The following is a 25,681-nucleotide window of genomic DNA, read 5'->3' as shown; positions in this document are numbered from 1 at the left end:
TTATGTTCAGCTTATTTCCTAGAAAACTTGTTGCAGCTGCCTATATTGGTAAATGTGTAAAATATGAGCCTTTTTAAAAAATGTCAGAACATTTGCATTTTTACCGAAAAGTAAAACAGTCTTTAAAAAGAATCCCTCCTAGGGTTTATTCCTCAAGAAGTTCTGAGATTCCTGGATGTAGCCTGCAGAAAAAGGCTTACCTTCAGAGGGGTTTAAGCTCTCTGTAAATAAGGTGCACACCTATTGATGTTTATAAACAGAGCTCAGTTGAGGTGAAGGAGTGCAGACCAAGATTTCACCAGATGGCTAAAATTAAATCAGCATAACTGAAAACATGCTTAGCCTAGAATTGCACTAAATGGTGTCAAAATGCAGAACTATCTCCATACTTCCTGTTCTAATTAACACAAGTCCAATCCTCTCACTGGAGTGTTCTGCTTGGTTCTGGCTTCCAAAATGCTATTCGGAGTTCAGGATTTGAAGAGTAAAAGACTGATGGAAATTAGCCAGAAGGAACTAGTTCACAGTTGTCCCCACAAATATGCTGAATGACAATGTGCTTATACTATTATAGATGGAACTGGTTCTGGGCCAGTGCCAGAGTGGGTGATTGGGTAAGTTACAAAAGGGATAATACATGGAGAAGCTCTGAGGTTCACCAAAAGACCAGAAGAAAAATACCAGGTGGTTGGCCAGACACACTGGCTCATGCCTATAGTCCCAGCACTTTGGGAAGCTGAAGCAGGTGGATTGCTTGAACTCAGGAGTTCTAGACCAGCCTGGGCAACATGGCGAAAGCTCATCTCTACCAAAAATACAAAAATTAGCCAGTCTTATAACTCAGTCTCAAAATAAGTAAATAAATAGATAAAAAATTTAAAAACAAAATTAAAAAATTAAAAGAAAATGCCAGGTGCTGGACTTAAATTTTTATATTTATTTTTCTTTTTATTTGAGACAGAATCTTGCTTTGTTGGCCAGGCTGGAGTACAGTGATGTGATCATATTTCATTGCAGTTGAACTCCTGGGCTCCCACCTCAGCCTCCTGAGTCACTGGGACTACAGGGATGCACCACCATGTCCAGCTAATTGTTTAATTTTTATAGAGACAGGGTCTCAGTATGTTGCCCAGGCTGCTCTTGAACTCCTGGCCTCAAGCAGTTCTCTTGCCTTGGCCTTCCAAAGCTCTAAGATCACAGACATGAGCCACTGTGCGTGGCCCAGGTGGGTGACTTTAAAAGGAACTGGTGAACAAAATAGGTTGTCAGAAGGAGATTTCATAAGTTAATGCCAGCAGAAAGCTTTTGATATGAGAAGCCATGATTTTCTTTTCAGACCTGTGCAAAGGCTACAGAGTGTTGAAGGAGGGGTTCAAATATGTGCATACATTGGTGAGGAATGTTCTGAGCATCCCCACTCTCAGATAGGTTGGTGTGGGGAGAATTCAGTAACAAGGGATGGAGAGTACGTGAGGCAAGCTGCTTGGGTAGCCCCTTGTTGTGCATGTGGTCTGTGGGCCAATTGGTAAAGAAACAAATGTCAAGGATGAGCAAAGTGATGCATAAAGGTGAATGAAAGACGGTAAAATGAAGCCTAAACTCAGCGATGATGGACGCAAACCCTTATCCCAGCAGAAGGCAAAAGGGGAGCAAGCCTGTAAGACCTGCAAAGAGAATACCAGGAATCTCTAGGACACACTCTCTCTCTTAACCTCCCCAAGTCCAACTGCACCTATTACAGAGCCATCTCTCCTATCTTTACCTCTTTGTATTCTCACTACCACTGTCTTAATCCAGGCTACCATCTTCTCTCACCTGAACTATAGCAGCCCCAACCTGACTACCTGTCACCTGTTTTACCCCCTCCTCCACCTATCCCTTAAACCATCATTCCTCAAAGTGTAGCCCACAGACCAGCAGCATCGGTCTCACCTGGTAGCTTGTTAGAAAAGTATATTCTCAGGCCTCACCACATATCTATAGAATCTGAACCTGCAGTTTAACAAGATCCCCAGGTGATTCATATGCACTTTACAGCTTGGGCAGCAGTGCCCTAACTACTTTTAGGCTGGTGTCTCTAAGACACAACTCTGACCTTGTCAAGTCCCTGCTGAATATCATCCAGCTACTCCTAACCCCACCCTGTACCTCACCTTCAAGGCACATGGCTTCACATGCCACAACAACTCCCCTTGGTATGACTTCTGCCCACTTTTCCAGCCCCAGGGTCTCATTTTCTCCTTTAGCAACACCAAACTGCTTGCAGTTTCATTGTTCAAACCAGGTTTTCTAATCTCTTCTGCCTCTAACACTCTTCTTCTTTCTGCTGGCTAACTCCAATTCTTGCTTCACACCTCAGCTTAGATGTCCCATCTGTTAGGAATCCTTTCTACTACGCCCTCACCCATCTTTATGGGTTAGGTGATCTCACATTACCCCCTGCATACATCCCTCCACAAAATCACTTAGCTCAAACTGCTGTGATTAACCATGGATGTGCCTGTCTTCTCTGCCAGCCTATGTGTTCCTTGGTGGTAATGCCTGTGTCTTGTTCATCTCAGTGTCCCTGGAGCCGAGGAGAGTATGTGGCACAGAGCAGGTGCTCAATAATCTGTGTGAATTGAAGGGACAGTAGAAAGGATCACAAAAGGGTAATGGCATACACAAAAAGGAAAGGAAAGGGCAGGCACATGAAAATTAAGCCCAGAGTTTGGGCAGATAAAAATTACAAACAGGAAAACAAAAGAGCTCAAAAAATACAATAAACAATAGAGTAAAAAGCATACTAAAGGAGAGATGAGGCGTTGACTTTTAAAGTGTTTATTAAGGAGAAGGTTAAGACTGATGAAACAGTTCTCTGTCTCTGTTTTTGTGTGTGGCTGTTATGGCTGAGACTTACCTATGAAAATGTGGAATCAGAGGGTTAAAATGACCAAAAGGTAATTCATTTACTTGCCACCTGGATAGATGATCAGCTGATACTGGTTTATCTGAGAGAAAACCAATAGTTATGTGTGTGATTCTAAATATTGCAGATCTTGAATATTCAAATAAATATTGCCCTTGTCAAAATAGACCCCTCAGATGGTGCAAATGCTAATAGCTAGGTGTAGCCTGTTCTCACACTGCTATGAAGAAATACCCGAGACTGGGCAATTTATATTTGTTTAAAGAGCTTTAATGACTCACAGTTCCACATGGCTGGGAAGGCCTCAGGAAACTTACAATCATGGCGGACGGGCACCTCTTCACAGGGCTACAGGAGAGAGAATGAGTGCAAGCAGGGGAAATGCCAGACACTTATAAAACCATCAGATCTTGTGAGACTCGCTCACTATCATGAGAACAGTATGGGGGAAACCTCGCCCATGATCCAATTACCTTCATCTGGTCCCGCCCTTGACACATGGGGATTATTATAATTCAAGATGAGATTTGGGTGGGGACACAGAACCAAACCATATCACCAGGTGACCACACACCAGGATTTGTCCAAGACAGGCCTGGTTTATGCCTGTTGTGATAATATCCTTATTACAAGTGCCTCTTGTTATCCTCTAAAGTGTCCAGGTTAGGTTCATAAATTATATGGTCACCTAGAAGTAGTCAACACTTATTGAGTTCTTCCTATGTGTCAGACACTGTGTAAAGTACTTTACATGAATATTCTCACTAGAAGCTCCCTGTGATCCCTTTTGAGATAGACATACAGTTCACATAACAGTAAATTAATCAAATTCATCCTTTTAAAGTGTACAATTCAGTGGTTTTTTTGTATCTTCATTATGTTGTGCAACTATCCCAACCATCTAATCCCAGAATATTTTCATCACCTCCAAAAGAAACTCCATGCTCATTATTAGTCACTCCCACCCAGCTGCTGGAAACCACTAATTTACTTTCAGTCTGTAGGGATTTGCCTATTCTGGGTAGTTCATAGGAATTGAATCACATAATATGTGACTTTTTCTTTCTGGCTTCTGACAATTCTATTTTACAACTAAGGAAACTGAGGCTCAGAGAGATTAAGTAGCCTACCCACGATCACTCTTCTAGTGGTAGAGGAGTCAGAACTAGGCCCAGGTGTGTCTGGCTCCAAAGCAAACATTCTTAGCCACCATGCTGTGCTGCCACCTCATATTTATTGCAAGGGCTTAGCACATTCTTGGAACTCCACTTTGGCCCTCTGTAGCTGGGCACATTCTTTCCAAAATGCCTCACAAATCTTCATTATTTGAGAGGGAATTTAGTGTTTGGGAAGAGCCAAAAGTCATAAAAAGCAAATATGGTAACAAAAGTGGACCATCAAGCTGGGTCATTGCTATAGACTGACTTGTATTCTCCCAAAATTTATATGTTGAAGCGCTAACCCTCAGTGTGACTTTATTTAGATAGGACTTTTAGGATGTAATTAAGGTTAAATAATATAAATATGGGGTCCTTATCCGATAAGATTGTTAGCTTTATAAGAAGAGGAAGATTCTCCCTCCCTCTCTCTCTCTCTCTCTCTCTCTCTCTCTCTCTCTCTCTCTCTCTCTCCACCATGTAGAAATGTAGTGAAAAGGCAGCCATTTACAAACCAAGAAGAGAGCCTTTACCACAGTCCAACCATACTGGCACCCTCATCCCAGGTCTCCAGCCTCTAGAAATGTGAGAAAATAAATTTCTATTGTTTGAGCCACCCACTCTATGGTATTTTGTTATGGAAGCCTGAACTGGCTAAGACAGTCATATTTGGGGATAAAAAATGAGGCATAACCATAAAGTCAGGAGAATGAATGATTATCATCTGTGACTTTGAGAATAATTTCCTGAAGGGGTCATAAGAAATATTTTGAATGCCAGAGTCAGCATTGGAAACAGGGGAAGCCTCTATCTATAAGACATTTTGTATGACACTATGCTTTTAACATTTAGAATATCTATTGTATTTCTCTGGAAAATATAACAAGTATAAGCAAAAAGTAAAAATAACCCATTATGCTACTATTAATGATATGCTATATTTCCTTCCAATCTATCTTTTGCTGAAACCTTAATTGTATAGTCTGTATTTTTTTAAAGCACACAATTAATATGTAAGATACATTAAAATTTCTCTCTTTTTAAAAATCTTTTAATTTTAGGTTTGGGTGTACATGTGAAGGTTTGTTACATAGGTAAATTTGTGTCAAGGGATTTTCTTGTACAGATTATTTCATCACCCAGGTATTAAGCCCAGTACCCAATAGTTATCTTTTCTGCTCCCCTCCCTCCTGCCACTCTCCACCCTCAAGTAGACCTCAGTGTCTGTTGTTTCCTTCTTTGTGTTCATAATTTCTCATCATTTAGCTCCCACTTATAACTGAGAACTTGCATTATTTGATTTTTTGTTCCCGCTTTAGCTCACTAAGGATAATGGCCTCCGGCTCCATCCATGTTCCTCCAGAAGACATGATCCTGTTCTTTTTTATGGCTGCACAGTATTTCATGGTCTATATGTACCACATTTTCTTTATCCAATCTGTCATTGATGGGCATTTAGGTTGATTCCATGTCTTTGCTATTGTGAATAATCCTGCAGTGAACATTTGTGTGCATATGTCTTTATGGTAGAATAATTTATATTCCTCTGAGTATATACAATAATGGGATTGCTGGGTCCAATGGTAGCTCTCCTTTTAGCTTGTTGAGGAATTGCCATACTGCTTTCCACAATGGTTGAACTAATTTACACTCCCACCAACAGTGTATAAGTGTTTCCTTTTCTCCACAACCTTGCCAGCATCTATTATTTTTTGACTTTTTAATGATAGTCATTATTTTTAATACCATTTGAATTGCGTGAAATGGTATCTTATTGTGGTTTTGATTTGCATTTCTCTAATGATCAGTGATACTGAGTTTTTTAATATGCTTGTTGGCTGCATGTATGTCTTCTTTTGAAAAATGTCTGTTCATATTCTTTGCCTACTTTTTAATGGGGTTGTTTGTTTTTCTCTTGTAAATTTGTGTAAGTTTCTTATAGATTCTGGATACTAGACTTTTGTCAGATGCATAGCTTGCAAATATTATCTCCCATTCTGTAGGTTGTATATTTACTCTGTTGATAGTTTCTTCTGTTGTGCAGAAGCTCTTAAGTTTAATTAGATCTCACTTGTCAATTTTTGCTTTTGTTGCGAATGTTTTTGGTGTCTTTGTCATGAAATCTTTGCCCATTCCTATGTCCAGGATGGTGTTATCTAGGTTGTCTTCCAGGGTTTTTATAGTTCTGGGTTTTACATTTAAGTCTTTAATCCATCTTGAGTTAATTCTTGTATATTATGTAAGGAAGGGGTCCAGCTTCAATCTTCTGCATATAGCTAGCCAGTTATTCAGGCACCATTTATTGAATATGGAGTCTTTTCCCCACTGCTAGTTTTTGTCAGCTTTGTCGACGATTAGATGGCTGTAGTTGTGCAGCCTTATTTCTGGGCTCTCTATTCTGCTCCATTGGCCTATGTGCCTGCTTTTGTACCAGTACCCTGCTGTTTTGGTTACTGTAGCCCTGTAGTATAGTTTGAAGTCAGGTAACGTGATGCCTCCAGCTTTGTTCTTTTTGCTTAGGATTTCCTTGGCTATTTGGGCTCTTTCTTTGTTCAACGTGAATTAAAAAAAAATTTTTTTCTAGTTCTGTGAAGAATGTCATTGGTAGTTTGATGGGAATTGCATTGAATCTGTAAATTGCTTTGGGTAGTATGGCCATTTTAGTGATACTGAGAATGTCTTATTTCAAATGTTGTTGAAGGTGGTTGTTGATCAGTTAATTGACAAAATCTGCTAAAGCAAACACTAATAACAAATCATATACATATATATACAGACATCTCAAATTTTTTATTTTAACACAAAATGTATACATTTTGTTCATATCCTAACTGTTTGATATAGGGTCAAGACCTTTTCTTTAGTATGGACTTCTGATTGTATTCCCTTTTGTCTTTCTTCCATAAACCACATCCATAATCTGTCATCGATGATTTCCAGTCTTGGTTTATTTAATGTGGAACAAGAATACAATGATTTCAAAGCAGTGAGTACAGAATCTTTCCAGATTTTGATGTCTTTCCTCCGTCAATCTTTTATTGCTGTCATATCCAAAACTAATTTGACAGCACATTTTTGGGGACTCCCCCTTATTGAGTCTTTACAAAAATATCAATTTAAGTTTCATAGAAACAACTCTTGCCATTAGTGCTCATAATAATTTTTGATATACATACCATTTAATTAAATGGTGTAATTATAATAATAAGTAGAGCTTGTCAAAAATATTTTCAAGAACATAATCATTAGTAAGCATGGGACTCAATTGCTCACTGTCAAAGTGTACAATTGTATTTGAGTCACCTACTAGCCATGAGTTTTCATCACAATGTGGGCATCTGCCAATTTTTTGTTTGTTTGTTTGTTTTTTGTTTTTTTGGTTTTTTGAGACGGAGTCTTGCTCTGTTGCCCAGGCTGGAGTGCAGTGGCACGATTTCAGCTCACTGCAAGCTCCGCCTCCCGGGTTCACACCATTCTCCTGCCTCAGCCTCCCGAGTAGCTGGGACTACAGGCACCCGCCACCACGCACAGCTAATTTTTTGTATTTTTTAGTAGAGATGGGGTTTCACTGTGTTAGCCAGGATGGTCTCGATCTCCTGACCTCGTGATCCCACCACCTCAGCCTCCCAAAGTGCTAGGATTACAGGCATAAGCCACAGTGCCCAGCCCGCATCTGCCAATGTTTTAAAGAGGGAATAGAATGCATTATATGCACATTATTAAGTGGAAGTTGGTTAAGAAAGTTTCTACCATCCTTGCTTATTAAAAAAAAAAAATTCAGACATGTACAGAGTAAAAAGTTAAAGTCCCCCTTATTCTATCTCCTCTCCAGGAATATTGTTGTTACCAATTTGGTGTATATTCTTCCAGATTTATTACTATGCATATATCTATACATGTGCATTGCTGAAGTGCATATGCATATGTGCATGTGCATATGATGTGCCAGGCACTGTACTAAGACCTTGATGTGAATTATTTTATTTAACCCTCACAACAACCCTATGAGATAATATCACTATTATCTTTATTTTACAGATTAGTAAACTGAGGCTCAGAAAGGTTCAGTAATTGCCCAAGGTCACATAATGACTAGTTTGTCTCTCTCTTAAGAGAACTATTATACTAATGTACATGAATCAAGTTAAATGTCTGGGTCCATTTATCCACTTACTCAGTAAACATTTATTGAATGTCCACTTTGCCAGGCACTGTACTTAATTCCAAGAATTCAAACACGTGGTTTTTATCTTCAGATATCTAGAAGAGGTAGATCAATCTGTGAGCTAAATGATTTGCCCCAATTCGTCCAGCTAGTAAGTGAAGAGAGCAAGATTACAATCCCGATTTATTTTAACAAATTGGTATATAACAATTGTTGGTGCACAGAAAATTTGGTAGATTTGTTTTTAGAGCTAGCCACTTTGAATATTATTGTTTCCATGAGAAGATGAGTTTGAAGCCCCCAGGAATCAGTGTTCAATTGTTATGACCCAATAAATTAAAGATTATAAATCCAAGTTATGAATGATTTGCTTAAATTATAGAGATAGATAGATAGATAGATAGATAGATAGATAGATAGATAGATAGACATTTAAAGGCAGATATCAGGATGAGACAGGATTCAGGATTGGAGTTCCAATTCCTTGAGTGGGAGGACTGACGGGTGGTAAAGAATTTAGATCTGCTAAGGAGCTTGATTAGGATATTGAAAAGTACCAGCTTAAAAAAGACCAAGCAATTGTACAGAGAATCAGAAGTCCAGAGAAAACAGAAAAGAGAAAGAGAAAACAGGAAGCTTGTATATAAGGCAGTATTACAAGAAAGATAAACATAACACCAAAATTGAGAAATTCGATCATAATGGTAGAAAAAATTAAAGGCTGCATGTTGAGACAGAACCAAGACCTTACCTATTACATAACACATTCCACAAAGCTGGCCAATTTCAACGTACACTATGGAGGACTGAAGGAAAATGCCTCTCGCGGAGATGGGGTGGAAAGCTTGAGCCACATGAGTGTCTGACCTCCAAAAGCATAAATGCCAAAGGCTTTTAGAGCCAGTTGGCAACACTTACAGGGATGGAAGAATCAGGGAATTATTCTTATAAACATAGTATGGGATCTTACGGAAGGAAGCAAAACGAAGGCCTTAATTAGAAACCTTAAAAGAATGGCTACATATGCTTTGTAATTGCAGAAACATGTAAATATACAAACACATGGAACATGGCAGTGTTGATAGGGAGGATTAAGTGCCCTGATGGAAAATAAGAATAAAATATGAAAAGGAGAAAGGAAAATCTTGAGCTTCTTAAATTACTTGCAAAAAAAACTGGAGTGTATGACGGAATTTGGTCCTCATGACTGAAGTGTTTCTTTGGTGTTGGAAAAAGTATTGCTGTCATCTCTCTCTCTTTAAAAATTCTTTTTTTTTTCATAATAAAAATCCTGTGGCAGCTCCTTGTCTATGAAGGATTTTAAAAATAGGAGCAATTTCATGTGTCTGCAATGGTCTGTGTCAGCACTTGCCCTAGGCAAGGTTGCCACACAGGCAAAAATGTACCCCTCTCCCCTATAAACAGGCCCTCCCTGGCAACCCCATTCCCTTGGTGCCACCCCCCCAGGGGAACTGACCCCCTTTTCTTGGACTACAGCTCCATTGTGATCTCCCACATCAAATCAAACCCCCTTTCCCTTGGTAGAGCAGCTCTGTCTCCAGGTGCAAGGGATGAAATAAGTTTCACCCTTTGCAGCCTATTTTCATTTAAAAATCGGACTGGGGTTAACCCAAATGAATCTTGAGTCGGTGGAGCTCTGGGCAGTAAAACCAAGTAGAGAGAAGTCCATGGGGAGAGGGGTGTATTTTTGGTCGGTGGGGGAAGGGGGTGAGGTAGGCCGCCTTCCTGAAAGCTATTAAATCCCAGATGTGGGCTCTGTTCAGTGTGGTGCTGCCTTGAGGGAGGGGGGAATTGGTGGTGGATGGACTCTCTGACCTCTCAAGGTTGCTGTTAATTCTGTGGGTCGGTGATTTCCAACTACATTTCCCCGCGCATGGCTTCCTTTGCAGCACTGTAGGCACCGCGTGACTCGCCTTTAACTAGGGGTTTTCAGCAGCCAGTCTTTGTGCCTATCAGCCAGGGCTCAATTTTCCCATCACGGTCCTCCCTGCAACAGCAATCCCTGGGTTCAGCAATAGTGGAGGCAGGCTGAAAATCAGTCCCAGCCATACTCAGCTCAAAGAAATTTTTCACAGAGAGCTCTTCAAAGCTCCTGTTCTCAGAGAAGCATAAGAAAGGGACTGTTTTGTGCTCACAGTGTGTGTGGGCTTTATGAAGAAAAAAAATCTGTGGCCTTATGTGAACAGAGTATGCTGTATGCAGATTTGGTGGGCAAAGCTACAAAATGAAATCTACTCAAGGGGCTCATATAATCATATGGTCAATTTCATGTTGGATCAACAAACATTCAGGAGCCCAGTACTATGTGCCAGGCTCTGAATTAGAACTGGTGAGTAACAAGAAAAATAAAGCAAAGTCCCTGCTATGGAGGAATTCAGTCTAATGGGGAAGATAGACATCCAGGGCAAGAAGTGCTATGCTTGAGGTAAGTGAGGGTGTTTGGAGGCATAGGGGAGCTTGCCCTTGGCTCAGCCTGCGGCTGATAGGGATTGAAGAAACCTTCTCTGGGGAGATGACATCTGAGCTGAGTAGGAGTAAGCCAAACCAAAGAAATGTGGAAAGAGCGATAGGTGGAGAAGGATGACATGAGCAGAGGCATGCAGGCACGCAATGACTAGACAGGTATGGGGAACTAAGAGCAGGCTGCCGTTATTAGAGAGGAAAGTATCAGGAGGAGGTGGGCAAGAAGCTGGAGGGGCAGGCATGGCCACAGGAGGGAGAGAGAACTGGGTCTCCTGTGCTGAGGAGTACAGGCTTTATCCTGAGGGGGTGCCACTGAAGGATTTCAAGCAGGGGAGTAATAGGGTTGGATTTACATCTTGACTAAACTGTCTGTCAATTTGGAAGAAATCATTCAAATTGCCCATGGGATGAACTGATTCAAGAATTCCATTGAAAGGGTAAATTTGCAGATGTAGCCATAGTTAAGTGCAAGGCTCTCTTTTTCCAAGGTGGTTTGTTATAAGGCTTTTTTAGGGATGTCGCTAAAACAACATAGAGACAGATAAGTGGATCTATCTGTAAAGGTCAACATCTTTGAAAAGGATGCAGGTCCTCTAAACAGTGCTTAAAGGAAACAGGGCTTGCAGAGAGTCTTGTGGCTTTTACCCTTTATTCCGTGCTGCAGTATCAGGTTAGGAATGCAAATTGTGCTATCATCTTTTTGTTTTGTTTAGCAAAAGTCATCCGGGAAGGCATTGTTTAACCTGAGTTGCAGCCATCTAAATCTTGCTGAAAAGGAATATTTTGGATTAGAATTCTGCAGCCATTCTGGAAATAATGTAAGTTGGTTTCATTATAGGGTTCTTTGTGTCTAGCATTGCTTCTAAATGCAGTTTGCAGCTAGGTATGTAGGGTTCAATTCCCTGATTGAAAAATGAAAAACTATGTGCACCCTTGCAACATGATTAGATTTAATAACTAGTTTTCCTCCTCCCTCTTTGTTTATTAACAGTCACCTTGGCCAGGTGCGGTGGCTCATGCCTGTAATCCCAACACTTTGGGAAGCCAAGGCAGGTGGATCACCTGAGGTCAGGAGTTCAAGACCAGCCTGGCCAACATAGTGAAACCCCATCTCTACTAAAAATACAAAAATTAGCTGGGTGTGGTGGTGTGTGCCTGTAATCCCAGCTACTTGGGAGGCTGAGGCAGGAGAATTGCTTGAACCTGGGAGGCAGAGGTTGCTGTGAGCCAACATCGCACCACCGCATCCCAGCCTGAGCAACAGAGTGAGACTCTGTTTCAAAACAACAAGTCACCTCAATTTGCCAAACACAAACTCTTTTACCCCACATTCCTGTTTTGTCACTCTGTGAGCAGCTATGCATGCTTTATCAATTTTGCCTTTCCAGAGCCTGGACCTCAACCTGCAGAATTAAGACTTTTAACCTCACCAGTGAATATTCAGAGGAATCTCCTTTCTCCTTTCTCAGACCCTAACGTCCAGATATTCTTCTGTTGTGTCCTGCCTTGGCATATCTGTGATCTGGCATCTTCCCAGAAAGGCTCATTATGTCTATTAGACTGGCATTTGGGGACTGGAGGGTTCAAATGTGGAGCCAAATGCCTTCATTAGTCTTTGTAGCAACTAATAAGCCATGTATGTGACACCTCTGTCATCCTACTAAGGCAGTGGAGCAGTGATTCAAATGTCAACAAGAAAGAGTTTATAGATCAACAATGTTCACTGTCATCGGGAAAATATAAGGGGGCAGATTAAACGTAGTATGCCACCTATTTGACATTGCTGTTTGTTTCTACCTTTAGAAGTCTAAATAGTCCTGGTACTCATTTATTTCATGTTAATCTTTATCTATTACCGAAAAAAAAAAAAGCTCTGCTCAATGCCATGCTCTACCAATTTTTTCCTTAATGTTATTACAGGTTTGGCTGGAGCTTTTGAAGCCCATAACAAAGCAGGTAAAAAGTAAGTATGGAAAATCATTTAAGGAAGAGAGTTCAAGTTAGAGCTTGAGAAAGGTTTCAGCAACCTCACGCAATTTCTCATTTTAATATAAGGGGAGAAAAGGGCTTTGAGATATTATTTCAACCCTTCATACATCCAGTAAATTCAGCAATTTAGAAAATTGTTTTAATTTTGCCTGAGATGAAAGAAATCATGCTGCTGCTGGATCTTTGAGTAAATCTGAAGAACTCTGGTAATTACAGTACTCTGGATTGGTTTGAGGAATATATCTCATTTTCTGGTACTGCAAATCTTCGAGCATCCTTGATGTCAATCTGCAATGCCATTCACTGTCTGCCTGAAGATTCTTTAGTCATATCCTGTCACAAGCATTATTCACTCGCTTTAGTTCATATTTAAGTGCCTAATATGTATGAAATATTTTCTCCCTATATTTTACAATCTAGTGTGATGGTTCTCAAATTTCAGTGTGCATTAGGATCGCCTGAGTTTCTTGTTAAATGCCGATTCCTGGGCCTTATTCCTGAGTTGCCAATAACCTGCATGTTTACAAAATTCCACAGATGTTTCTGAGGCAGGCGGAGTTGTATCAGGACTTTGCACTGTTTTAATGTCTCTTTTACTGGTTCCTCTTCCTCTACCTGCTCTTTACATGTTAGTGCTTCCCAAAGTTCTGTCTGTTCCCACTGCATAAGGATCACCTGTCACATTACTCCAACAGCTTCCAAATTGATTCCCCTCATCCATCATCTACATTACTCCCAAAGAAATCTACTGAAAACACCAACCTGATCACATCACTCTTCTTCTTAAAATGCTTTCCTGGCTCCCTACTACCTACCCTTCGAGGAATAAAGTCCCAATTCCTTAGGATGGTACACAAAGCATTGAACTCTGGCTACCTTCCTAGCCTTGTCCTTGCTACTAGCTACCTCGTATTCCTACCTCTGCTGACTTTGACAAAACTAATCTCAGATGGAGGCTTAGCAGATAAAATACAGAATGCCCTATTAAATTGTAATTTTAGATAAACAAAGAATAATTTTCTTATATAAGCACGTCTCATGCAATTGTTGTTTATCTGAAATTCAAATTGAACTGGGAATCCTGTGCTTCTTATTCACTAAATATGGCCACTCTACTCAGGTCTCAAGTCCTCTGGTAGGACATCCTTGACCTCCTCCAAACTCTTTCCTCCCTTCCGTGCTTCCCCAGTACTCAGTGCTTATAGCATTTTAGAGTGTTATAACTGTCTAGATGTCTGTCTCTTCTACTAGACAGTGAGCTCTTAGTTGTCTTTTTACTCCCAATACCTGCTTTGCAGATAATGGGCACCAACAAATATTTACTGAATCAATGGTGTTAATGCTGCATGTGTGCATTTATGTTTTGTGTAAAAGTTAATTTTCAAATGCAAGCAGGTGTGAAGATAAGTATATGTGTTTTCTTAATGTATAAGATAGATAGAGGCATCAGTCCATCGTGCTTTGAATTCTCTTTATGAGATACTTAGGCTCTGTAATGTACACCGGCCTTAGCTGAAGTTGAGCCCTTCTCTCAGTCAGGAATGCAGAATCCCAACTAGCAAGTGCTGTATTTTTCTGAATGGATACTTAGGAGAGGACACAGTAGGCCCCAAAGGGGCACATTTATACAAATAAACTCGAAGGGAGAGAGGGTAGAAAGAGGGGTGGGAGAACTTTCCCAATCGCTATATACATAGAGACACAATCCAGAAATTGTGACACTTTATACATGTGATAAATGGAAACACAGAAGTCTGTAGGAGGGAGTGATGGGGAGGGGACGGAAGAGGAGAGCGGTGTGTGTGTGTGTGTGTGTGTGTGTACCTATAACTGTTGTGATGGACATTTAAATAAAACTTATGGAGATATTGTGTTTTAAGATCCTAAGGAGATTGTTTTCAAATTTATGGTGAAATTTTTCCCAGTGGACCCTGGACATCTGCGGGAAGAACTTACAAGGTATAGTGATTACCTGTGTGTCTCTGCATGATGTTACTTAAGAATCATTATTCTCCATTTATTGGGGGCAAGTGCTTCTGGCCGTTCTCACAAAACTTGGCTTTAAGTCACTGTCTGGGAGATGGTGAGGATCTGGAGAGAGGATGGGCCTAGCTGGTTCCCCAGGTGTTCATCATCCAAAGGGTGGAGACTACAGGAAGAAAGAGGTGTGTTCTAGAAATTCAAGCCTGGGTATCCACTTGGGGGTTATGCCATTAACTACTACAACAATGAGTGTGCTCTCCTTCATGAATCTGTGTTTCAGTCAGAGAGGGCAGCTTAACAGCACGGGTATAATACCAGCCGATCTCCATGGAAATTGAAAATATGGGGGTTGTGAATGTATCTCACAGAAGACAAAATAATCTGTAATGATGATAAATACTTATGAAAAAATGTCCTTCAGAATTACAAAGTAAACCTATTTCTGCAAAAATATGTTGTCAACAAAACATTCCTCAAAACCTTACTCTACTTTCTAGACTTACACTTTTTTTTTTTTTTTTTTTTTGAGACAGGGTCTTGCTCTGCCTCAGGTTGGATAGGCTGAAGTGCAGTGGCAACCTCCCTGGCTCAAGCAACCCTCCCACCTCAGTCCTTGTGCCCTGCTTCCCGCCAGGACTACAGGAACTTGCCGCCACGCCCGGCTAATTTTTAAGGTTTTTTTTTTTTTTTTTTTAGAGATGGGGCTTTGCTATGTTGCCCAGACTGGTCTTGAACTCCTGAGCTCAAATGATTCTCCGCCTTGGCCTCCCAAAGTGCTGGGATTACAGGCATGAGCCACCACACCTGGCTTAGATTTAGACTCCTATACGTGAAAGAGGTCTGAGAGATAATCTAATCGAGCCCTCTTAGTTTACAGAGGAAGAGATAGGTCATGGGAGCTAAAATGACTTGTCCAAGATCACAGAAGGTTGCCAGTTATTCTCCCTGATGTCTTCCCCCCAAAAGAGTTCATGGCCAGTTCAATCTTTGCCCCTTTTATAAAGACTTTTCTGAGTGGCCTTTGCAAAAGTCGCTTTTTACAAGCCTCTCTTTCTGTCTTTCTCTCTCCTAATTCTCTCTCCACATTTGTGAGCTACAGGCCACTTTCCCAAATAACTTGATACCTTGGTATATATATGTATTTGCATTTGCTAACCCATTTCAGTTGTTTTAAATTGTGACCAATTTTGATGGAGATAAACTCCCCCCACCTCCAAAAAAAAAAGAATGGGAAAATCAATGTGATGATAAATGATTCATCAGCTGTTCAGAGCAAGGATTTGGTATTTGTAGCAGGCAGCTGCCTTCTTAACAGCAAGGAACGTGTCAAATGACAAGAAGTTCCCTTTCTTTCATGCTAGGAGCAAAACGAAATTCACCTTTCCTTTAGCAACTAAAGCTGATTATTCTCATTTACAACTATATTTGAAAACAGGCAATGGCAAAGGTTAGGCTTCATTTATTTGTTTCCCATTGGTCCATTTAAATAATACTTAACTTTAGTTGAGTCTACAAGGATGCCTTGTCTAGGCTAATACGTGGGTTTCTAAGAGTGGTGTGCAAATGTAATTTTTCTAATTGAATCGTTTCTAATGTATAAGGAGAGCTCATAATTTGAAAGATTATAATGATGAATGCTTTTGTAAACTGAATAATCACCTACTAATTTACTTGCTTTTTCAATCTAGATTTTCACATATCACTTGCGATTAATTTTGATTCACCACATTGCCTTCAAGGCTTAATTGGTTTTTAAAAAAGTACACATAGACTTTTATTTAGAAAATCACATTTTTATAGGGAAATGCCCATAGTACTCAGTGTTTTAATTTATAAAACAAAATATTGGGGCCAGACACAGTAGCTCACACCTGTAATCCTAGCACTTTGAGAGGCCAAGGTGGGGCAATCAACTGAGGTCAGGAGTTGAAGACCAGCCTGGCCAACATGGTGAAACCCCGTATCTACTAAAAATACAAAAATTAGCTGGGCATGGTGGTGCATGCCTGTAGTCCCAGCTGCTAGGAAGGCTGAGGCAGGAGGATCGCTTGAACCCCAGAGGCAGAGGTTGCAGTGAGCTGAGACTGCACCACTGCACTCTAGCCTGGGTAACAGAGTGAGACTCTATCTCAATACGTAAATAAATAAATAAATAAATAAATAAAATATTGGAACCAATCTTGGACCATGGAAGAAGGTAATTAGTGGTAGGTAGTCTTCATTATGCACATTTCTTTACAAAATTTGATTCTCCTTTGAAAATGACTTTTTCATAAGTGTGGGATAAATGTTATCTGTTTAGCAGAGCCCTAGATACCAAGCTACATTTCATAGGTCCCTGATGAGCATTTGGTGGGAAAAGGGGCAGTTTGGTTTAGTTCTTTTCAGCAAACATTAATTATACTAACTGTGTAAAATGATGTGTTGGGCACTGGTGATACAGAGAAGATGGTCCAGGCCAAGGGAATAACAGGCAGAAGCAGGGCCCCAAGTTCTTCATTTCTAAAACACAGTCTTTTGGATAGGAGGCAGCCTGAATTCGGGGGCAGACCTAAGTTCTAGCCACAGATTCACTATCCTTGGGTGATATGACCTTGTCAAAATCACCTAGCCCCTCTCTTTCTATAACTGTAAACTGGAGTGATCATTTCTTGCTCCACCAACCTCCTAAGTTGTTATGGTAGTGAGTACTTGATAGCGTTTTGTAAACAGTATGCTACTGGCCTCCTGAGTGCATTTATTCTTTATTGATCTCCTATTCTTTCTAGCTGGGAATGTGGCTTTGCTACGTGGCAGAAACCACCAGAGGATGATTGGCCAACTTTCTCAATTTGGCAGGAGGATTTCGCCAGGGTGATTCCTAATGGCTGTGAGGCCTGCCAAAGTGTTCGATCAGCTGAGTTGTGGTCCAGGTCTGGTTTGGGGCTGAAGCAAAGCCTATGCATTACTCACCACCCCAAAAAAGGCATCTGACTGACTGGGGGCACCATTCCTTTCTTGAATCATCTCGGATCTGCGAGAAGGAAAATGCTTCTTTCTTATTTCTGTTTCTTTCTCAAGAGATTCTCCCCAATTTCTTTGCAGGTATCTTTTTACTCTTCAAATAAAGAAGGATTTGGCTCTAGGAAGGCTTCCATGCAGTGACAACTGTACAGCGTTGATGGTATCTCACATCTTACAATGTAAGTAGCAAATGTCTGTCTGCTTTGGGACCTATCAGCCAGGTAGAGAACCAAGCACAGGAGCTGAGCTCCCCACACATGCCCATCACTGTGTTAGGGTTTACAGGGGAGAGAAAGCCTGGATAAGATATAGAGAAACAGCATGGCCTGAGCCTGAGTTTCCTTGTCTTTAAAATAGTGACAAGAATACCTTTGGTTCCGTGGATTAAATGTAAATGCTGATTTTCTTCTACCCCAGTCCAGCCTTCCCCTCCTACCGCCTCTGGGAAAGCTGTCCAGGAGCTGGTTTGGGCTAATCTGGGCATGGGCTTTGCCAGACAGGTCCCCACTCCCTCTGCTTACCCCAGGATAATTCTCTGATACATGCTGTCTGTAGCACATTGTCACGTTTGTTGTGATTTCTCTGTTGCTCTTTATCATGATTTCAGAGAACAAAGCACAGAGTACAGCAGGTGGAGAGAGGTTAAAAGGGAAAAAAGCCCCAGGCATCTATTAGCGTTCCCCATATCCTAACAACCAACAAGTAGCTGGACTAGGCTGCATAACGAAGGTAGGTAGAAGGTGGTCTGGGGAACAGCAGGGGCCTTCCAGGGAGGGGGTGATGCCTGGCAGGCCAGGCTGCTGCTACAGCCCCAAGGGCAGGGTATAGGCAGCTGGAGATAGTATCTCTTCTAAAGCCAGCTGGACGTTTTCTCTCTTCTAGAGAGGCCTCCAAAGAATAGGCTGTTTCTTACCAGTCCTGCAGGATCATAACTTCATTTTTTGTATCTTAAGTTCATTTTTGACCTCTGTACCTTACCTTTCTGATAGTCCAGAAATGGCAGATTTCTAATTTCACCGGGAGCCCCAGAATGCAGTGCTTAGATAGGGACAGTGTCTGAATAAGTGTTTACCAAGTGACTCCTGGCAGGGACAAGCAATGAGAGCCCTAGGATCTCAGAAAGGCAGAGGGCAGTAAGAGAAATGGTAATCATGGAAGGCTGTTGGAGAAGGTGGCTTTTGTGCTGGGCCTTAAAGGGACACATAGGAATTGGATAAGTACTTGTCAGTAAAGGAAACAGCATGAAAACAAAAATGGTGGTTAGACAAGAAGTGGCGTATATAGAGGATGAAAAATGACCCAGTATAGCCCAAACATAGGGCCTGTTTAGAAGAGGTGATGGAAAATGCACCATTTTGAAGGGTCTTGAATGCCGAGGACACTAACCGTCATGTCCAGTATTGTACTTTGGCACTGGGGTGGGAGCATAGGGTAGAGCAGATAGAGGAAACAGTGCTAGAAGACATCCTTCTCCACTAGCTGCCTGTTGAGGCAGCAGTCAGAGGATTGGGGCTCCCAGGCAGTCTCTGACGGGGGAGCTCAATTTCATTCTTAACAGTTCTGCCTTATGGATTTGAGCATTCCCTAGTGGCCGTTTCAGGCATAGCACAGAGCACTTGAGCTTTTCTAGAGGATATTGTCTGTCAGTAGAAACTCTTTCCATGGAAAAAAGCTAAAGTTCCAACTAGGTAGTTCTTCGCAATTGATCGCAGTGAGACTATTTCACTAAACTCTAACGTAGTATGCAGAACACAACTAGATTGCTCTAGTTGTGCAATTTATTTGTCTAATTTTCCATTCATCTAATATTTGTTGGATACCTGCTATATTTTAAGCGTTCAAGAACCTCCACATTCCAACCTTCTCGTCTCCTTTGTTTTCACTTACACACCTCTCTATTCTAGCCAGACACTCCCTCCCAAACACAAGCTGAACATTTCAAATGAAGTGTCCCTCTTTTATGAACTCCCTCAGTAACTCTTCTTGGTCGTTAATTCAAGAAAATTGTATCATGTACCTACCACATGCCAGATACTATTATAGGCACTGGGAACACAGCAATAAACAGACGAAAATCCTTGCCCTTGTGGAGCTCACATTTTGGCAGCGGGGGAAAATCAGACAATGACCAAAATAAGTAAATAAATTATATAATGCATGGTAGCAGGTGATAAGAGCAATGGAGAAAAATGAAGCGTAGGAGGGAGATGGAGGAATTCTGGGGGCAGATACTGAATATTTATATTTTTAAATTTTATTCTTTTCTTCTTTTATGGACAAGAGTTAACATCGGCATAAATATTATTTTTTGAGATGGGGTCTCACGCTATCAGCCAGGCTGGAGTGCAGTAGGGCGATCTCAGCTCACTGCAACCTCCACCTCCCAGGTTCAAGTGATTCTCCTGCCTCAACCTCCTGAGTAGCTGGGATTACAGGCACATGCCACCACACCCGGCCTTTTTTTTTTTTTTTTTTTTTTGTATTTTTAGTTAGAGACAGGGTTTCACCATGTTGGCCAGGCTGGTCTTGAACTCCTGGCCTCAAGTGATCCTCCCACTTTGGCTTCCCAAAGTGCTGGGATTACACGCGTAAGCCACAGTGCCCAGCCAGCATAAATATTTAAATAAGGTGGACAAGGTAGGCTTACTGGGAAGATGACAGCTAAACAAAGACTTGAAGGAGGTGGGAGGGTAAGCTATGCAACAAAATCATGTGAAAGAGAATCCTGGCAAAGAGAGCATCCAGTGCAAAGGGCCTGAGGTGAGAGCATGCCTGGGGTGTTCAAGAAACATCAGAAAGGCTTTTATGGCTGGCTGGAGCTCAGTTAGAGAGGAAGAGAATAAATATGAAGGCCTTAAAAGCATATTAAAGGGCCAGGTGTGTTGGTTCATGCCTGTAATCCCAGCACTTTGGGAGACTGAGGTGGGAGGATCGCTTGAGGCCAGGAGTGCGCATCCGACTGGCCATCTCTTTTTTAAAAAAGCATATGAAAGACCTATAGCATAACTCTAAATGAGCAGATAAGCCATCGAAGCAGTTTAAGCAGAGGAGTGAAATAATCTGAATTAGGTTTTGACGGGGTCCTGTTGGCTGCTGTGGTGAAAACAGACCTCAAGAGGAAATGGTGGAAGTGGGGAGACTAGATAAAAGGATATTACAGGAGAGAGAGACCATGGTAGTTTGGACCAGCGTGGTAACAGTGAAGGTGCTTATAACATTTGTCACCTTCTGTTAGTGGAGCTATTTACTCATTCGTATGTCATAGTTGTATTCTTAGGTTGCTATAGTCTTGTATGGAGAGAAAAAAAAAGCACAGTCTTATGTGCTTTTGTTTTTCTTAGGGTCAACGTGGGATTTGTGGTTAATAAACTGGAAAATTGGGGTGTGTGTGTGTTTGTGCATGTGATTTATTTAAAAAAACAGCTCTATTGAGGTATAATTTACACATCATAAAATTCACCCATTTTAAATGCACATCTCAATGATTTTTAGCAAATTTACAGAGTTGTGCAAGCATTACCGCAATCCAGTTTTAAAACATTTCCATCACACCAAAAGACATCTCTCATCCCTACTTGCAGTCACGCCCTGTTCCCACGCTCAGCCCCAAGCAACCACTAATTTGCTTTCTGTTTCTGTAGATTTGCCTTTCCTGAACATTTCATGTAAATGAAATGATAAAATATGGGGTATTTTGCATCTGACTTTTTTCACTCAAAATAATGATTTTTAAATTAATGCATGCTCTAACATGAGCTGCAACAGTTTGTTCCTTTCTTTTGCTGAGCAGTATTCCATTTATGGATTTACCAATTTTTTTTTTTTTCGAGATGCTCACTGCAGCCTCCACCTCCCGGGTTCAAGCAATTCTCCTGCCTCAGCCTCCTGAGTAGCTGGGATTACAGGCAGGCACCACCACGCCCGGCTAATTTTTGTATTTTTAGTGGAGACAGGGTTTCACCATGTTGGTCAGGCTGGTCTCGAACTCCTGACCTCATGATCCACCCACTTCAGCCTCCCAAAGTGCTTGGGATTACAGGAGTGTGCTACTGCGCCCAGCCACATTTTGTTTATCTATTCACCTGGTCGTGGACATTTGGATTTTCTTCCAGTTTAGCTATTATGAATAATGCTATAAGCATTGGCACACAAGTGTTCTTGTGGATACAAGTCTTCATTTCTTTTGGGTACATTCCAAGGAGTGTAATTGCTAGGTCTTATGATATATTTATATTGAACATTTTCAGAAACTGCCAATTCAAATTGTTACAATAACATTAGAAATGTACAAGGTTTTTGACCTCTTCATACCTTCACTAACACTTGGTATTGTATATCTTTTTGATTATGACCATTCTAATGGGTATGAAGTATCTTACTGCAATTTTAATTAGCATTTTCCTAATGACTAATGATGTTGAGCACAGTTTCATGTGCTTATTCCAATGTTTTCTTTGGTAAAATGCCTAGTCAAATCTTTTGCCCATTTTTAAATGAGTTTTTATATTATTATTGAGTTTTAAGAGGGTTTTATAAATTCTGATTAAAAGTCTTTATAAGATATACAATTTGCAATTTTCTCTTCTAATCTGTGGCTTGTCTTTTCATTTTGTAAGGATATCTTTTGAAGTACAACAGTTTTAAAATTTGATGGAATTTCACTTTCTGTGTAGTTTTAGTGGATCATTCTTTCGGTGTTGTATCTAAGAACTCTTTGCCTAACTTAAGGTCAAAAAGATTTTCTCCTAGAACTTTTATAAATTTACCTCTTATAGTTAGATCTATGATCCATTTTGAGCTATTTTTTTGTACACTTGCATGGAGTATAGTGTGAGGTAGGGGTCCAACTTCATATTTTTGTGTGTGGATGTCCATTTGTCCTAGCAACATTTGTTGAAAAGAATATTATTTTTCTTCATTGAATTGTCTTGGCACATTTGTCAAAAACCAATTGACCATAAATGTAAGGAGTTACTTCTGTACTCTCACTTATGTTCCATTGATCTATATTTCTATTCTTATGCCATTACCACACTGTCTTAATTACTGTAGCTTTGAGGTAAGCTTTGAAATAAGGAAGTGTACACATTGCCCAACTTTGTTCTTTTTCAAAATAGTTTGGTTATTCTGAGATCTGTGCATTTCCATGTAAATTTTAAGGTCATTTGTCAATTTCTATTTTTAAAAGCCTACTGGGATTTTGATGGGGATTGCATTGAATTTATAGATTATTTTTTGGAAAAATTGCCACCATAACAATATTGAATCTTCTTGTCTGTGAACATGAACTATCTCTTCCTTTATATAGATCTTTTAAAAATTTCCCTTGGCAGCATTTTGTACTTTTCAGTGTGTAAGCCTTACACTTCTTTTATTAAATTCATTCCTCTGTATTTTATTCTTTTTTGATGCTATTGTAAATGGAACTTTTTAAAATATCATTTTTAGATTATTCATTGCTAGTATATATAAATACAATTGCTTTTTATATATTGATCTTCTATCATGCTACCTTGCTGAACTCATTTATTAGTTCTAGTAGTTTTTCATAGGTTCCTTGGGATTTTTTTTCTTTCCTTTTTTTCCCTTTTTTTTTTTTTTTTTTTTGAGACAGGGCCTCACTCATTCACCCAACCTGGAGTGCAGTGGCACTGCCATGGCTCACTGTAGCCTTGAATTCCTGGGCTCAAGCAATGCTCCCACCTCAGCCTCCAAAGTAGCTGGGACCTGGGACCACAGGCATGTGCCACCACCCCCAGCTAATTTTTACATTTTTTGGTAGAGATGGGGTCTTGCCATGTTGCCCAAGCTGGTCTCGAAATCCTGGGCTCAAGCAATCCTCCTGCCTTGGCCTCCCTGAGTGCTAGGATTACAGGCGTGAGCCACCACGCTCAGCCTTGGGATTTTCTACATGCAGGATCATGTTGAGTGCAAGTAAAGACAGTTCTACCACCTTCTTTTCAGTGCAAATTCTTTATGTTTCTTCTTCTTGCCTGACTGCACTGACTAGAACCATCAGTACAATGTTGAATAGATGTGGCAGGCGCTTGATATCTTTACCTGATTTCTGATCTTAAGTGAAAGCATTTAGTTTCTCACCATTTGGTATATTCCTTGTTTGTTAAGTGTTTTGTTTTGTTTTGTTGATTGTGAGTGGGTATTAGACTTTGTGCAATGCTTTTTCTCCATCTCTTGAGAAGATAATGTGCGGGTTTTTTTTTTTGTCCTTTATTCTATTATCATAGTGTATTATAGTCATTGGTTTTCATATGTCAAACTGACCTTGCAATCCTGAGATAAATTCAACTCATTGTGTATAATCCTTTTCATATGCTGCTGAATTCAGGTTACTAGTGTTTTGTTCAGAATTTTTGCCTCTGTATTCATGAGGAATGTTGACCTGTAGTCTTCATTTCTTATGATGTTTTTGTCCCGTTTTGGTATCAGGGTAATACTGACCTCATAGAATATGTTGCTAAGTATCTACTCCTCTATTTTCTGGGAGAGTTTGTGAAGAATTGGTATTTATTTCTTCTTTGAATATTTGATAGAATTAGTCAGTGAAACCATCAGAGCCTTACTGGGTTTCAATGTGATTTGTACATTTATCAGTATTGGCAAAAAAAAATTAATCAATGAGCCATTTCTTTGGTCTTTTAAAAAATGTTTATTATATGGAGATTTTCATTATATTGTGATTTTTGAAATACAGATATACACCCACGTGTCTAAAACACAAATGGAAAACCAAGAAAGAAGAGAAAAAAAACAGCCCCCCAGCACTCAAAATAGGTATCCTATTGTCCATGTATCTTATCCAATAGAAGAGCACCATAGGATTCCATGGAGAGTCTATTTACTCTTACAGTATATAGAATGCTAACAGGTTTGGATATTTGCTTTCTCATTTTATGTTAGACTAGAAGTCTCACTTTAGAACCAAGTATTCTAAAGTTTGACTTCAGGGGAAGTCAGTGACCAGGAAATGATTCATATAAATCTGACAGAGAGGAAAAAGGCATACAAATTATAAAGAAGAAAAAAGAATCCAAAAATCAAAACAACCTGAGGCAATTAAGGTTAAGGGCACATAGTCCTAAATGCCTTTGTAGACATAGTGCTGTAATAGATGTGTCATAAAAATAAACTGGAGGCATCTAGAAAAGAGCAAATTATGATCATAGATAAACTGCTAGCTATTTGGAAAAGCCAGAATGATTTTCAGAATGATTCATCTATTGGGGATTTCAGATAGCTGGGGATTTACTAGACTCCCAATGTACAGAGTGATGAATTGGCTTGCAATGTCGTTGGCATTTATATTCCTCTTTCTTGATAATATATGATCAGGATGGAGTGGGGTTGGATGGCTGTACTAGTTTGCTAGGGCTGCCATAACAAAATACCAGAGACTGAATGGCTTAAGTGCCAGAAATGTATGTTCCACAATTCTGGAGGCTTCGTGTCCAAGATAAGCTGTCAGCAGTTTTTTTTTTTTTTCCTGAGGCCTTTCTCCTTGGCTAGCAGATGGCTGCCTTCTTGTTGTGTTATCACTTGGTCTTTTTTTCTGTGTACTCACATCCCTGGTGTCTCTCTGTGTGTCCAAATTTCTTCTTCTTATAAGGATACCAGTCAGATTGGTTTAAGGCTTGCCTTAATGGAGTCATTTCACCTCAATCACCTCCTAAAAGCTCATTCTCCAAATATAGTCACATTCTCTGCTACTGGAATTAGGACTCCAACATATGAACTTGGCAGAGGGTGGGGACATAGTTCCACCAATACCAGTGGCTGATTGAAAGTAAAGAGAGATCATATATACAATATGGTAGAAGAAAAATCTAACAAAATGTTCAACTGTGATCTTGGAGCCCCTAAGATCTATACTTGGTCTGTAACTTCCTATACTAAGGCTGAAATGCTTCCAAATTGAAAAAGAGCCAATTGCCCCCCCAAACACACACACCCCTATAGAAACATAAATATACATAA

At 40.2% G+C, this 25,681-nt stretch overlaps 1 protein-coding gene across 2 annotated transcripts in view; it reads left to right on the top strand.

The window, feature by feature from the left end:
* The window catches only part of FRMD7 (FERM domain containing 7), a 50,754-nt gene that overhangs the window by 15,892 nt on the left and 9,181 nt on the right, over positions 1 to 25,681 (top strand). Inside the window, exons 2-5 of one of the 2 annotated variants that reach the window (XM_057301117.1) lie at positions 11,428 to 11,532; positions 12,635 to 12,677; positions 14,629 to 14,662; positions 17,771 to 17,868. In XM_057301117.1, coding sequence (XP_057157100.1) covers positions 11,428 to 11,532; positions 12,635 to 12,677; positions 14,629 to 14,662; positions 17,771 to 17,868 — 280 coding nt within the window. Of the gene's footprint in view, positions 1 to 11,427; positions 11,533 to 12,634; positions 12,678 to 14,583; positions 14,663 to 17,770; positions 17,869 to 25,681 lie in introns of both variants that reach the window. The other variant, XM_057301116.1, reaches the window with a different exon arrangement.

This window comes from Pan paniscus, chromosome X (genome assembly GCF_029289425.2).
Source record: "Pan paniscus chromosome X, NHGRI_mPanPan1-v2.0_pri, whole genome shotgun sequence".
NCBI classification, from domain to species: Eukaryota; Metazoa; Chordata; class Mammalia; order Primates; family Hominidae; genus Pan; species Pan paniscus.
The sequence above is the reverse complement of the archived record's forward strand: the minus strand, read 5'-3'. Positions and strand labels throughout refer to the sequence as shown.